The 11,202-nt window shown below is 41.6% G+C and overlaps 1 protein-coding gene across 1 annotated transcript; it reads left to right on the top strand.

The window, feature by feature from the left end:
• Window positions 1-2,245: 2,245 nt before the first annotated feature.
• Window positions 2,246-8,593, top strand: RGS16 (regulator of G protein signaling 16). Its single transcript, XM_001375143.4, has 5 exons — window positions 2,246-2,766; window positions 4,386-4,496; window positions 5,148-5,209; window positions 5,509-5,675; window positions 6,782-8,593. Exons 1-5 carry the CDS (start codon window positions 2,723-2,725, stop codon window positions 7,001-7,003), a joined length of 606 nt encoding a protein of 201 aa, XP_001375180.1. The 5' UTR covers window positions 2,246-2,722; the 3' UTR covers window positions 7,004-8,593.
• The last annotated feature ends 2,609 nt before the right edge of the window (window positions 8,594-11,202 follow it).

The following is an 11,202-nucleotide window of genomic DNA, read 5'->3' as shown; positions in this document are numbered from 1 at the left end:
CAGGCTGAGCTGCTCTCCTCCCCCTCTCCATGAACACCTGAGGATGTTCCTCACTTCATATGCCCAGCAGCCTAATGGGAGTGCTTCTTCACTTTCCTGTCTGGGGTAAGGTGAGGGACTTGGTCTCTGGGGAGTGGCAGAGCACAGCACATGGTCTCTAAAATGTTCACCATCCTGCTTAGCACCAGGAATACAAAAAGAGGGAAAAGATAATCCCTGCCCTCAAGGGGTTTACAATCTAATGGAATCTGCTTTTAGAAGAGGAAATCTTTCCCACCTGTTGCTCTGATAATGGCCAATCTCTCAGTCCCATTTTTTCTTCTTATTTATTTTTCCTTGACTCTCCTCTTGATCTTTTTTTACTTCCCCCCCTTGTCCTTATTTCTATTTTGACTCATTTTTTCCTTTTTGCTATTTTCCCATTTTCCTTATCTACTTATTCTTTTTTGTTTAGCTGGCATAGTAGATAGAGTTTTGGACTTGGAGTTAGGAAGACTGGAGTTCAAATATTAACCCCTATTATTTTATAACTTTAGTCAAATCACTTCTTTAAGCCTCAGTTTTCTCATCTGTAGAATGGGGATAATAATAGCATCCACCTCAAAGGGTTGTCATGGGGATCAAATATGATAATGTTTGTAAAGTTCTTTGCAAATTTTATTATGCTGTATAAATATTAAATTTTGCTGCTCATTATTCCATTTGGTTTTTCTCTTTCTTTCTGGGCCCTAAATATTTAACAGAATGGAGCAAGCAATATGTAGAAAGGCATCTAACTATGTAGGTTTGGGCTAACGCTTTGCAATACAATATTCTCTTTTCTTCCCCCTAGATACTCCTCCATGAACTGAATAAAAACATTGTGCCTTTACAAAGCACTATTGTTCCAAGAAACTAAAAATGTTTACCCCCTTGGTGTCTCCTTTATCCTTAAGACATCCTTGTGTGAGGTGAAAACAGAGGGGGTCAGCTCTAGGGGGTACAAAACTAAGTTCTGAGGGGGAGGGGACTAAATAGATTATTGCTTTTATTTTAAAGATGACTAAACTAAGGGAATAATAGTGTAATTGACTCAGGTTAAATTCCAGAGTGGAATGGAGGTGGGAGTGCGGAGCTCAACCCTAACTAGAATTTTTGCAGATGACAGAATCGTGTGGCATAAAAGCACTAGCTGGGGGCTCAGAGGACCAGAGATCTAGTCTATTGCCTGACACACAGTAGGTGGTTAATAAATGCTTATTGACTGAATACTCTCAACGTTGGCCAAGACATTTTATTTCTGACTATATATATATAAGGTGATCTCTTAGCTCTAACATTTCATCAATCAATAAATGAAGAATCACACATTGGGCACTTCCTAAATGCATCAGGTACTGGGCTAGATGCTGGGTATACAAAGACAAAAGTTAAACTGCTTCTGTCTTCCAGGAGTTCACTTTCCTTTCAGAAGACAACAAAAATTTGGGTGGGGGTGTTGTGGGGAAATGAGGAAAGGCTTCATGTAGAAGATGGCAGCTCTTGCAGAGTTTTAAAGGAAAGGGGGATCCTAAAAGATGAGGTGATGAGGGAATACATTCTAGGTACTGGATACAATTAGTATAATGACTTGGGGATGGAAGATAGCCATGTATTAGGAACAGCAAAAAAGCCAGTTTGGCTGGGCCAGAAAGCATGTGGAGGAGAGTAACATGAAGAGGCTAAAAAGATAGGTTGAGGCCAGGTTATGAAGGCTTTTAAAAACCAAATAGATAGCTGTGTGACCCCTGGGCAAATCACTTGATCCCTATTGCCTAGTCCTTACTGCTCTCCCGCCTTGGAACCAGTACTTAGTATTGATTGTGTGCTGGAAGGTGAGGGTTTTCAAAACAAAAACAACCAAACAGAAATTATAGCTGATCTTGGGAGGTATGAAGAGTTTATTGCTAGGGGGTGTGTGGGACCTAATCCATCTAGGAGTCAATTCGATCAATCAACATCAAGCACTTCTGTGTTCCAGCCCCCCAGAGAATACAGTGCACTGTACTGGGCACGATATTAAAGGAGAGAAGCAGCTTGGGTCCTTGCCCTTGAAGTGTTTACAATGTCGGGCTTTTCAGTGAGCCATGCTGAAGAGCTCCCATGAACACCCTGTTCACTCCACAATGCCAAATGATTTCCTGTTATTTTGCCAAATGATGGAGGGCTCTTTCTTTCTCCCAAACCCTGCGTCTAGCACGACTCCCAGCGCAGCCTCTGTCTCTGTAGTCTCCTTCCCCTCCTGAGCCCTCCTTGGAAGATTTTATTCACAGGAGGGGGGTAATTCTGTCGGTCCCATTATCTAGCCACTAGCTGGGAATGTGATTTGCAAGGGATATTGTCTGAGCCCCAGCTTCAGTTCCTCACCCTAGTGACCCCCTCCTCCCTCTCCTTCCCGTTATTACTGAGGAGAGGCAATCTTCCTTTCACGTTGTCAGAGCCCGGACGGATGGCCCTTCCTATTGGTCAGAGCCCCAGAGCCCACTGTCCCCTCCTTTCCTCTTTTCCTCTCCTCCTCTCCTCCCCTCTCTGTGCTATAATATAAAGCAGAGGCTTCTCGCCCGCAGCATCAGTCTACTAAACACCAGAGTGTAGCTGACGCCCTCCTCCTGCGGCTGCTACTGCTACTACGAGGCTGACTGGGAAAACGGGTCAGAAGCCTGCCACCATTCACTCCCCAGCCTGTTGCCTGCCGTCTGCTAGGATGTGTCGGACACTCTCTGCATTTCCCAGCACCTGTCTGGAAAGGTAAGGGGCATTTGTAGAGTTGGCACCGGCTGTTTGGGCTCCTAAAGTGGCCCAAATAATTAGGGGAGAAGAGTAATGGGGTGTGCTAGAGCAGCCCCCAGGACCATGCCCATCGCCTAGTTAAATTTAATTTTAAAGGTGAGGAAAATGAAGCCCGGAAAAGCAAAGGGACTGCTTCTGGACCTCATTGCAACGTTAGAGGCAGTGTTGGGACCGATAGCTGGACTCAGTCCACTGTCACTTCACAGTAAAAGGGAGAGTGAGGGCACCTACTGCCTTGCAGATTTGGAGGGGAGGAGGCACATGCGATGGGAGAGAGCAGGAGACTGCCTCTTCTGATACCGTCAGACGCTATAGGGAGGAGCGGAAGAGTCCCAAAAGGTTTGGGAGCCTCTGGGGCAGGGAGAGGTGCAGAGAACTCTCTCCTTGTTTCTGTAGCTTTTCTTAGGCAACCATTGGGCTTGACACTATGAGAACTATAGAGAAAGTTGGTCTCAAATGCCAGTCTTCCTGGAGGCTGTCATTTTCAGCTTTCCCAAGAGATTTGGTTTTTATTCCCATGAACTGGAATTCTCATGATCTCGGTCCCAAGTGATCCTGTGCAGAACTTTTCTGTTATTAGGGAAAGGGGTAAAGGATAGAAAAGAAAGGAGCACATTCCCAACTACCATCAGCAACTGGTATCATGCTAGTTCTCAGGGAGCTACTCCAAAGAGCTTGCTGGATCCAGCTGTCCTGTTCGGACTGGTAGCTGGGAGGAAAGAGGATAAGAGCAAAAGTTGGAAGGTGGAAGTACTATAGAGAAGAATCTTACATTGTTCCCCAAACAACAAAAGTGGGAGGATGCTCAGAAGTGCATTAGGGAAGAGAGGTTCAGGAGTTTGTATGACTTTACTATAAATCTCTCTGTGTATGTGTCTCTAAACACATACATGAATACAGATATATGCATGTATGTATGTATTCATGTATAATAACTTTATATACATATAACATATACAAAAAAGTAGCATAGCTCAGTTCTGGCTTTGCTTGGTCAGGAAGACCTGGGTTCAAATGCCATCTTAACATGTATTGGCAATATGATCCTTAAATTATTTACTCTTTTGGTACTTCCAGAAAATTCCAAGTCTCAGTCTGAGGAGTTCTTTATTTTCATTGGTAGAGGAAATTTTCTTACTGGGAGTTTTCTATGACAGTGAAATCAAAGATTTAGTTTCACTACATTTCTTCTACTCCTCCTGAAACATTCCCCACAAATTATACACACAGAGATCTTTTTGAAGCACTGAATAATACAAATGCAATTTCATAAACACTCAGATCAGTGTATATAAGCTCTTCCTAGGATGAGCTTAAACATTATTTTCTTAGTATTAATGACAGTAAAGGGATTTTGGCAGGAGCTGAGTTGTCACATCTCCAACAGCAATGAAAGTCAATTTTTTTTTTAGATTTTAAATACTACCAACTAAAGGACGATCTCTTTCTTTCTTAGGCTATCATAACTCTCTTTGCTATTATATTGGAGAGAGACAAACCTGTTGAGTTAAGAGCTTGGTTCTCTTTCTTCCCTGGTTCCTCTGATAATCCTTGGATGTTTTTTCTTTGTCTTCCAGAGCCAAAGAGTTCAAGACTCGTCTTGGAATCTTCCTTCATAAATCGGAATTGGGCACTGAGAGTGGGAATGTCAGCAAATTTGAGAGGGGCAACAAACATAGCAAAGAGAAGTAAGTTCTATTGAACATGAATGACTGATTGTCTCTTAGGAGGGAGAGTGAATTGGTGGCAAACCAGAGCCTTAAATAGAAGTGAATGAAAAGTATGAAAGTGAGAGAATGAAGGAGAGGGAGAAAAGAAGGAATTAGAAAATTAAAGGAGATCTTGGGCATACCCTTTTCAGTAGAACATATCACTAAATTCCTGTGTCTGATTGGTCATTGGGTGATTTCATGTGTGGTACATTGAGTTATATAGTCCATAAACTAACAGATGGACCCAAGGCTGAATTTGCCATGTTAGGAGAATCTCCCACTGAAACTATATACTATATCTATAGCTAGAATCAGGAGAAAGACCAAAGCCCTGGTGAGATTTAAGGTCCTCTGATCCTTCACTCTGATAACTTTTGTGATGAAGCCAGAAACCTCTGACTAGGATTCAATTAAAAAGAACAACAACATCCATTTTGTGTAAAATACTAGTGATTCAAAGACCAAAAAAAATTTAATTTCTACCCTTAAGAAATTCATCTTCTGGAATAGACCCAGGAACTATTGAGGGAATCTGTGAAAGTATCTGACTGCCTAGTAAGGTAGGACTGTGGTAGGAAATGAGTTTTGTGGGTGTGTTTTTAAAATATCTTGATTTATTTTCCACAGACTTGTTCCAGAAGATGTGTTAGTATGGAAGGAGTCCTTTAACCAGTTACTGAGCAGCCAAAGTAAGTATGATCCTAACTATATCATGGCATATCCTGTATGCCATATGGGTATGCATGTGATGTGTTCCACATTCATTGTACTGGGTGCTGAGAGCCTTAGATTAATGGCAATGGGGGCAGACCATGGCAAGAAGGAGCCATAGGGATTCATCTTTTGTTCAAAACATCAAGTACACAGTGCCAGCCTGGAGAAAATTACATGTACTAATGGCCCCATTAACTGTAGTTATTGTCTTTTTCTCCTTTTCTTCAATCCCTTAACTTGACCTCTTTCAATACTTTTCCTTTCCCTATTGCAGATGGGGTAGCTGCATTCCGGGCCTTCCTAAAGACTGAGTTCAGTGAGGAGAATTTGGAATTCTGGCTGGCCTGTGAGGAGTTCAAGAAAATCCAATCAGCTGCCAAGTTGGCCACCAGGGCACACAGAATCTTTGAAGAATTCATCTGCAGTGATGCTCCCAAAGAGGTCAGTTGACTGAGATGGTCCAGAGATCATCCACCTCTTGCCCTTGTCCCACCAGGCTGATGATTTGTGCTTTACACAGGTCCAGAGTCAATGGTTTAGTAGGGTCTGGGTTCGAATTCAGGGAGTTGAGGTGCTTTTCAAACAGCTATCCTTTATTGGATTTTCACAAGAACCCTTTGAAGGACAACAGAGATAATATTTCTAAATCTTTGTTTTAGAGGTGTAGACATAAGCACAGAGGCTTAGCAATAAAAGCTGCCTTTGGATAGGTCACTGTTTGTTTGGATTTCTGTTGTTTGGTCACTTTCAGTTGTGTTTGACTCTTCATGACCCCATTTGGGGTTTTCTTGGCAAAGATTCTGGAGTGGTTTGCTATTTCCTTCTTCAGCTCATTTTACAGATGAGGAAACTGAGGCAAACAGGATTAAGTGACTTGCCCAAGGTCACATAGTTGGTAAATGTCTGAGGCTAAATTTGAACTCACCAATGCTCTCTATTCACTGTGCCATTTAGCTGCTTATGTATGGATAAGTTGTTTTATTTAATCTTCACATCTCTGTGAGGTAGGGTGGTATAGGTGTTATTACTCCCATTTTACAGATGAGGAAAAAAATTAGAGAGGTGAAGCAATTAGTTCACAGCTGATTATTCTGAGATACAGAATTTCAACTTCAGTTTTTTTGACTCCAAATACAATATGGAGAACAGAATGCTAGACATGGGGTTAGGAAGACTGGATTCAAATTCAACTTCTGACCTTGGATCAGTCACTGATCTCTCTGATCCTCCCTTTCCTCATCTGTAAAATAGGGATGACAATAACTAAAATACCTTTATTACAGCATTGTCGTGAGGCTCAAATGAGATAATATATATAAAGTACTTTGCAGTCTATAAGATGCTCTGTAAATGCCAATTATTACTGCTATTTCTGTTACTGAATTGTCTGAATTCACAGAGCTAGTTAATGAAAATTAAGGTTGGATTGCCCGGTCTCTCAATGATTTCTGGGTGCTTTTCTCTGACTCCCACTGCTTTTGGGGGTCCTTATGGAGAATATCCTTTCCCTGTGCCCACTGTGACAACTCTTTCCTTTTTCTCCCCAGGTAAACATTGACCACGAAACAAGAGAGCTCACCCGGAAGAACCTGCAGGAAGCCACAACGACATGCTTTGATGAGGCTCAAGGGAAGACTCACACCCTGATGGAGAAGGACTCCTACCCTCGCTTCCTGAAATCAGCAGCATACAGAGACCTTGTAGAACAGGCCCTTGCAGCTTCTCCCTCCCAGTCCGTCCGCCATGTTGGAGAATGTTCACACACCTGAGCCTCTGGATGGGGCAGCTCTCTGGGGGAGGCGGGAGCTGCAAGGCAATTGGAAAGGACACACAGAGAAAAAGTAATTGGAGCCTTATGTCCTGGACTCTGACTCTCCTGAAATATTTCAGACTAAACTGTTAACAAAGGGAATCCTCTCCCCACCCCACTCCCACTGTGGTAGGGAGCCAAAAGGAACAAAGGATACATCTGGTCAATAGATCCCATTGGCTCCTTTCAATCTCACTGGGACAAATAAGGGTTCTTGGGTCTTTGATGGGTGTAAATGGAAACCTGAAAATGGGCAGACATAAAGGGCAGAAGAACAAGATCTCTGGGCTAGTGGTGGTCTGGACAAGGAAGGGACCACTATTATATTCTGGGAAAGGAATTGCCCTGTTCTGCCCTCACTTACCACTTACCCAAGAGCTCTGCCTGTTGTACTGGTGTTTCTATCTCTTCTACCTGTAGCTAAGTGCCAATAGGTAGGAAACCAGACCCAACAGTCAGTGAATGAATCAGAAAGAGGTGGTATTGGCAGGGTAACTGAAATGGAAGAAGTAATGCCATCAAGGTTAGTAGTGGATATTGAAGAGCCACTGGAAAAAGGAGTTCATATAAGGAACTGTGCCTATAGTCAACCCAGATAGGTTCTGGACCTTGTTGAAAACATCCTTGAGTCAGTTATGAAGTTCCACCTAGGAAACTTTTTTTAATGGAAAATCAATGTCTTAGACCCTCTTGTGACCTTTGCCAGGACAGAATTGGCATAAAAATCAGAATGAAATGAGAGTTGGGTCTCCTGACTCCCAGTTCATAGCTGTTTTTATCATATCTCCACTTAATTTGACAGAAGAAGGCAAAAGCAACTGTTGGATCTGGCTTTTGGCCTTGGTTTGGGAATTACAATCACTGGGCAGAACATGGCAGAACGTGAACCAGAGTTACCTTAAGCCAAAGAGTTGAGGTTTTTTGTGGAGTTTGGGAAAGACCATGGCTCAAAGGATAGAGTACAAAGGGAATGGGGACATGGTCAGGGGACAGGAGGCAGGACCTTTAAGAGAATCAACACCTGTCCTTTCCATTCTGACGTTTCTGAACAAATGCATTCCTCCCTGAGGCTGCCAGTTATCCAGACTGGAGATAGGATCGAAGTAGGCACCCAGGCAGAGATGGCTACAGAATTCTGATCCAGGAGAAAAATGAACACTACCCTTTTCACCATGAGAGCTCCTCCAGAGAAAAGTATTTAAATGTGAGAGGACATTGATTTAACATATTGTTGTTCTAATTATTATTATTATTATTGTTGTTGCTGTTGTTATTGTTATTTATTATTTGTCGTTTTCAAATCCCCTGTCTGGAGGACCTCTCAAAACTAGCAGCCAGATTTTCCTCCTCTTTGCCCAATTCTACCTCTGAGGCTGCTGGGAACCCCTTAGGGAGGCTCAGGGGCTCTTCACAGCTTACATTTATGTTTATTTATTTATTCTTACATTTGGAGCCGGTTTCCTAGCTGTGAATGAAACCCATGATCCTCCTTTCCAGTATGACAGCATGTTACATTCTGGTGAAATAAAGTGAAAGCCCCAAATGGTGACCTATCGTCTCAAGTGTCTGTATTGGGGTGGGGGTGGGTAAAGGGGAAGGGCAAAACTTCGGACATGAGGGGAGGGGGTGCTGTTTGTCCATGCTACTCTGTGATCAACATTTGGAAATTTCTGCGGGAGCTCACAGATGTGCCTGGTGCTTGGATGTCACAAGCAGGCATCAAATGAAAGATGAATGTCTGCTCACCAGTTAAAGGGCATGTTTATAAAGGGAAATGGATGCTGTAAAGGCAGAGGAGATGATTTGTGACTTCCTTGGGCTGTGTTTGCCCAGTTAAAATAAAAGAGGAGCTGGACCTGGCAAACCTGGGATTTCAAATTGTGGGAATGATCACAATAGCTGATACTTGAGAGTGCCTCTAAAGCTGGGAGAACGTTTAGATTTTTTTCATTCTGAAACTTTACACCAAAATAAAATGAGCATTTTCCATATACATAGGAGATTAGAAAAAGATACATGAAACTTGTATTCGCTATTCTTTTTTCTCTTTTTCTTTCTTGCTCTCTCCTGTTTCTCTCTTCTCTCTCTGCTCTTTTTTTGTCATTTCTTTTTTCCTCTTTACCCTTTCTTTTCTTTAAAATTTGCTCTTTTTAGCTCAGTGGATTAAGAGCCAGTCCTAGAGACGGGAGGTCCTAGGTTCAAATTTGGCCTCAGCCACTTCCTAGCTGTGTGACCTTGGGCAAGTCACTTAACCCCCATTGCCTAGCCCTTACCACTCTTCTGCCTTGGAGCCAATACACAGTATTGACTCCAAGATGGAGGTAAGGGTTTTCATAAAAAAAAAATTAAAAAAAATTTTGCTCTTTTATTTCTACTGCTGTCACTTTTCCTTTTTCCTTTATTTTCCATCTCCCTGTCTCCAATTATGTGGCTTTGAGACAAAGCTCACTCACATTAAAAAAATTGTTCTTTTGTTTAGGTTAGATAAAATAGCCCAAGTTTAGATTTTCTGGTACTGAATAGCTTCAGACACTGGTGGGAATCTTTTTTCCAAGCGCCTTGGGACCAGTAATCACAGGATCAGATAAGGGAACTTCGAGTAGGAAGGGACAGTAGAGAAAATCTACTTAAATTCATCTTTCTCTTCCAACTCTCCCATTACACAAAAAAGGAAATTAAAGTAGTCTGTGATGGTAAAGAATGAGGAATTCAGTAGGCAGATGAATTTGCTTGAGAGGGAAAGGAGGAAGAAAAATAGGATATGAATGATGCTTAGTGAGTTGTGAAAGGCATTAATGAGTCATTTGTTGTTGATTTTGCTCAGAATAAGAGATCCAAATGCATAAATGTGCCATGCTAACTGCTTGGTTTAATTTGGGGGAAATTCTCAGTGGTCTTGATCATGGTATAGCCTTATGTTCTCTGACATTTGTGATACAAACATCAATAGAGAAATGGTGGATGTAATAAGTCATTTCAGCTATTTAGCCATTTCAGTCATGTCTGACTCTTCCTGACTCCATTTGGGATTTTCATGGCAAAAATACTGGAATTTGCCATTTTATTCTCCAGCTCATTTTATAGATGAGGAAACTGAGGCCAAACAAGGTGGAATGACTTTCCCAATGTCACACAGTTAGGAAGAATCTTAGGCTAGATTTAAAATGAGGTCTTCCTGACATCAGACCTAGCTCTCTATTTACTGTGCCGTATAGCTTCCCTATTTCTATAATTTTTAAAAGGTTAGCAAAGGATTTCACAAAAGGTAGTATGGGATGGTATCAAGGGGATCCAAGTTCAAACCTTGCCAATGTTACTTATAACATGACTAATCTTAGATAAATCACTTCCTTTCTATGTATCTCAGGTTCCTCATCTATAAAAGGAAGGAACTGTATTAATCTCTAAGGTCATTTATAGCTCTACATATACTTATGACCTATGACAACAAGGTAGGCACTGAAATGATTTTCATCTCCATTTTACAGATGAGGAAAATGAGTCTCAGAGAGATTATGAGAATTCCCCCTTATGTAGCTAGTACCAATGTTAGTAAATCTCTTTTGACTTCAAGCTTAGTGTTTTTACTCCTATATTGACAGCAAACTGGTGAAAATGACTGAGTCTAGGAAAAATATGATGACCAGTACAGAAGTCTGTAACTTACCAATTGGGGAGTCCATCTACAAGGCTGTTCACAAGACTTTGGTCTCTATGAAAGCTGGAGCATTCTCTGTTATGTTTCTCAGCTTTCTCTCCTCTCTTACAGCAGAATAGTTGGCCTTTGGGGCAAACCTGGATTCTTGGAAGCATCATCCTTGAAAGAACGATAGCATGAAAGTAAGACCACACTATGCAGCCTCTTTCCCCATTCATAACACTCTGCTTCCCCCCTGTGGCCATTTTCTGATGATTCTAGCCCTCTTCATAGAGAGTCAATCTCCTTTTGAGTATTTACTTTTCTTGTAAAATTTCACCAGATTTTGAATTCCTTTTATGGAGTTGAATTTCTTGGGCTTATTTGTTTCACTTTGGTTTTTGTAACTTAAAAAACCATTTATTTTAAGGAAAAACATTTTAATAGAGACCCAAGCCACAGCTGATACACAAGACAGCATAGAAAGGGTTATTACCAAGGTTTATAGTTACATAAAAAAG

The sequence above is a fragment of the Monodelphis domestica genome, chromosome 2 (assembly GCF_027887165.1).
Source record: "Monodelphis domestica isolate mMonDom1 chromosome 2, mMonDom1.pri, whole genome shotgun sequence".
NCBI classification, from domain to species: Eukaryota; Metazoa; Chordata; class Mammalia; order Didelphimorphia; family Didelphidae; genus Monodelphis; species Monodelphis domestica.
This window is presented reverse-complemented; position numbering and strand designations above follow the sequence as displayed.

Bases quoted from the DNA above. Each gene is read 5' to 3' on its own strand.
- RGS16 (XM_001375143.4), top strand. From the start codon at position 2,723: ATGTGTCGGACACTCTCTGCATTTCCCAGCACCTGTCTGGAAAG. The intron at 2,767-4,385 runs GTAAGGGGCATT...TTTGTCTTCCAG, and splicing joins CCCAGCACCTGTCTGGAAAG to AGCCAAAGAGTTCAAGACTC. The intron at 4,497-5,147 runs GTAAGTTCTATT...TATTTTCCACAG, and splicing joins AACAAACATAGCAAAGAGAA to ACTTGTTCCAGAAGATGTGT.